The sequence below is a fragment of the Otolemur garnettii genome, unplaced genomic scaffold, assembly GCF_000181295.1.
Source record: "Otolemur garnettii isolate 467f Iridium unplaced genomic scaffold, OtoGar3 scaffold00007, whole genome shotgun sequence".
Classification (NCBI taxonomy): domain Eukaryota; kingdom Metazoa; phylum Chordata; class Mammalia; order Primates; family Galagidae; genus Otolemur; species Otolemur garnettii.
The window spans coordinates 10,010,375-10,013,104 of NW_003852402.1; the positions used below are offsets into that span (position 1 = coordinate 10,010,375).

The following is a 2,730-nucleotide window of genomic DNA, read 5'->3' on the forward strand; positions in this document are numbered from 1 at the left end:
GAACCCGCCACCTTAGGTGTACGTGGCTGGCGCCTTAGCCGGTTGAGCTATAGGCGCCAAGCCTGGATCTACTTTTCTGATCACATATTTCATTAGTTTTAAAATACTGATTATACGCGGCACCCATAGCTTAGTCAGCCAGCCCCATACACCTAGGCTGGGGGGTTTGAACCCAGCCCAGGCCTGCTAAAACAATGACAACTGCAACCAAAGAAATACCTGGGTGTTGTGATAGGCGCCTATAGTCCCAACTACTTGGGAGGCTGAGGTAAGAGAACTGCTTAAGCCCAAAAGTGGGAGGTTGCTGTTAGCTGTAACACCAGGGCACTCTACCAAGGGTGACATAGTGAGACTCTGTCTCAAAAAATAAATAAATAAATAAAAATATATTGATTATATGTGGAAATAATTATTTTAGGTAAACTTTTTTACCTCTTTTTACTTTTTCAACACATGGCAAACATAATTCCTATTGATCAGCACTAATTTATACACATCTAACTAGAAAGACCTGGGGGATAAAGGAAACATACACCAGAGATTACCTTTTATTCTCTGATCCAAAAGCCCTCTATTTGCTTTCTCTCCTCTAACCTTCCAAGACATGCTTAAATTGTACTCCCTTGGTGAAATCTTCCCTGACTAGCCCATCCCTGACTGATCTCTCTTACCTCTAAAGCCTATCAGGTAAGGCAAATCCCCTAAAAGCTTCTAGATCATGGCTCACCCTGATATGCACTGAGAAACTATACAGCAGTTTAGAAATTAGCCTCTGGTGTCAGAAAGTGCAGGTTCAAAACTCGGCACAGCCATATAACTAGCTAAGTGACTGGCTGGGCATGGTGGCTCATGCCTGTAATCCCAGCACTCTGGGAGGCTGAGGCGGGTGGACTGTTTGAGCTCAGGAGTTTGAGACCAGCTTAAGCAAGAGAGAGACCTCATATCTAAAAATAGCTGGGCGTTGTGGCGGGTGCCTGTAGTCCCAGCTACTTGGGAGGCTGAGGCAAGAGAATGGCTTGAGCGCAAGAGTTTGAGATTGCTGTGAGCTATGACACCATGGCACCCAAATCCAGGGTGACTGAATGAGACTGTCTCAAAAAAACAAAAAAAACCCTCACAAACTGGAAAACTATGTGATTATTTACTGCTTCCTATTTTTTCATCTGTAAAATGAGAAAAACAGTACCTGCTTCATTGGGTTACTATGAAAAATAAATGCATAAATACAGGAAAAGCACCATGAATACTGATTTATTCTGATAATAACAGTAAATTGCTATTATTAGAATTAATAGCAATAACATTTTAGGTCCTGTACAAGTCTCTAGAGATACAAAGTCCAAAAAAATTACAAGTCCCTGGCCAGGTACAATGGCTCACTCCTGTAACCCTAGCACTTCAGGAGGCTCAGGTGGTAGGATCACTTGTGTCTGAGATTAGCCTGAGCAAGAGCAAGACATTATCCTACAAAAAAAAAAAAAAAAAAAACAAGAAAAATTAGCCGGGCATGGTTGCGCACCCCTGTAGTCCCAGCTACTGAGGAGGTTGAGGGAAGAGGATTGCCTGAGCCCAGGGGTTTAAGGTTGTGATAAGCACTGCACTCTTGGCAGGGTGACAAGAGCCCCATCTCAAAAAACAAACCAAACAAACAAAAAATATGTCCCTAAGCCCAGGAATCACAAAGCTACCCTGGAGCACTCTTCACAGAAAAATGATTCAACATTACCGTGTTTGTAGGAATTGTATCACCAGGCCCATCCACAAAGAGTTTAGCCAGTGGCCCATACCTGTTCTCATAGATGTCCTGAATCTCGTATACCTTCTGGTCAATGACATCACTGGAGACACGACTGGCCTGTAGCTCATACACTTTCTGATCAATCAAATCCGAAACAGTTTTGTGGAAATACTGAATGAAGTTTTTGATCACTTCAGGGATCACCTGATAGGTCTGCTGTTCATATTGACGTTCATAAGCAAGGTCCTGCTTGGGATCTCCTACAGATTGGATACAACAACTACTTTATGGAGTGTTTTCAAACCCACACGCATGATAGAACAAAAGGGCATGACCACCCCACAAACTAAACTGAAGTCAATAAAAACCAATATACTTTCGCTTTAAAAACTCAAGAGATATAAACCTCCCAATCCAATCTCCCTGTTTCTTCAGAACAATTAGCACTACTTAGAGTTATTTTTACTTATATCTGTTTTGCCCCTTGGAATCTGAAGTCTGGGAGGTCAAGAACCTCATCTGTCTTTTATCTAGCTGTAACCTCAGGGCCTCGAACAGTTCGGTATAATGGGGATGAGATGAGACTGTAGGAAGAGTTACGTGGTAACAGGTACTTAATATTTTTTGAAGGAATAACTGCCACCTCCAAACTGTATGACTTGCAGCAAGTTACTAAGCCTCTCTGCACTTTTTCTCAGTATCAGGAGACGTTATTTACATATTTTATAGAATTGTTTTAGGTAATAAATGAAACATTTCACACAAAGTACTCAAAATAACACGTGATACTAAGCCAAATCACTGTAACATTTCAGGAAACCTCAAAAGTCTCCCCAGAAGATTTCATTTGGGCTGGGTTTGAATCACTTAACTTTTTCCCATCAAGACTTTCTTTCTTCTTTTTTTTTTTTTTTTTGAGACAGAGCCTCAAGCTGTCCCCCTGGGTAGAGTGCCGTGGCATTACAGCTCACAACAACCTCCAACTCCTGGGC

At 41.9% G+C, this 2,730-nt stretch overlaps 1 protein-coding gene across 1 annotated transcript in view; it reads right to left on the reverse strand.

Moving 5' to 3' along the window:
- Window positions 1-2,730, reverse strand: part of EIF3L (eukaryotic translation initiation factor 3 subunit L) — a 32,907-nt gene that overhangs the window by 28,816 nt on the left and 1,361 nt on the right. The window contains exon 3 of the mRNA XM_012814182.2: window positions 1,788-1,998. Within this exon, the coding sequence (XP_012669636.1) occupies window positions 1,788-1,998 (211 nt within the window). The remainder of the gene's footprint in view (window positions 1-1,787; window positions 1,999-2,730) is intronic.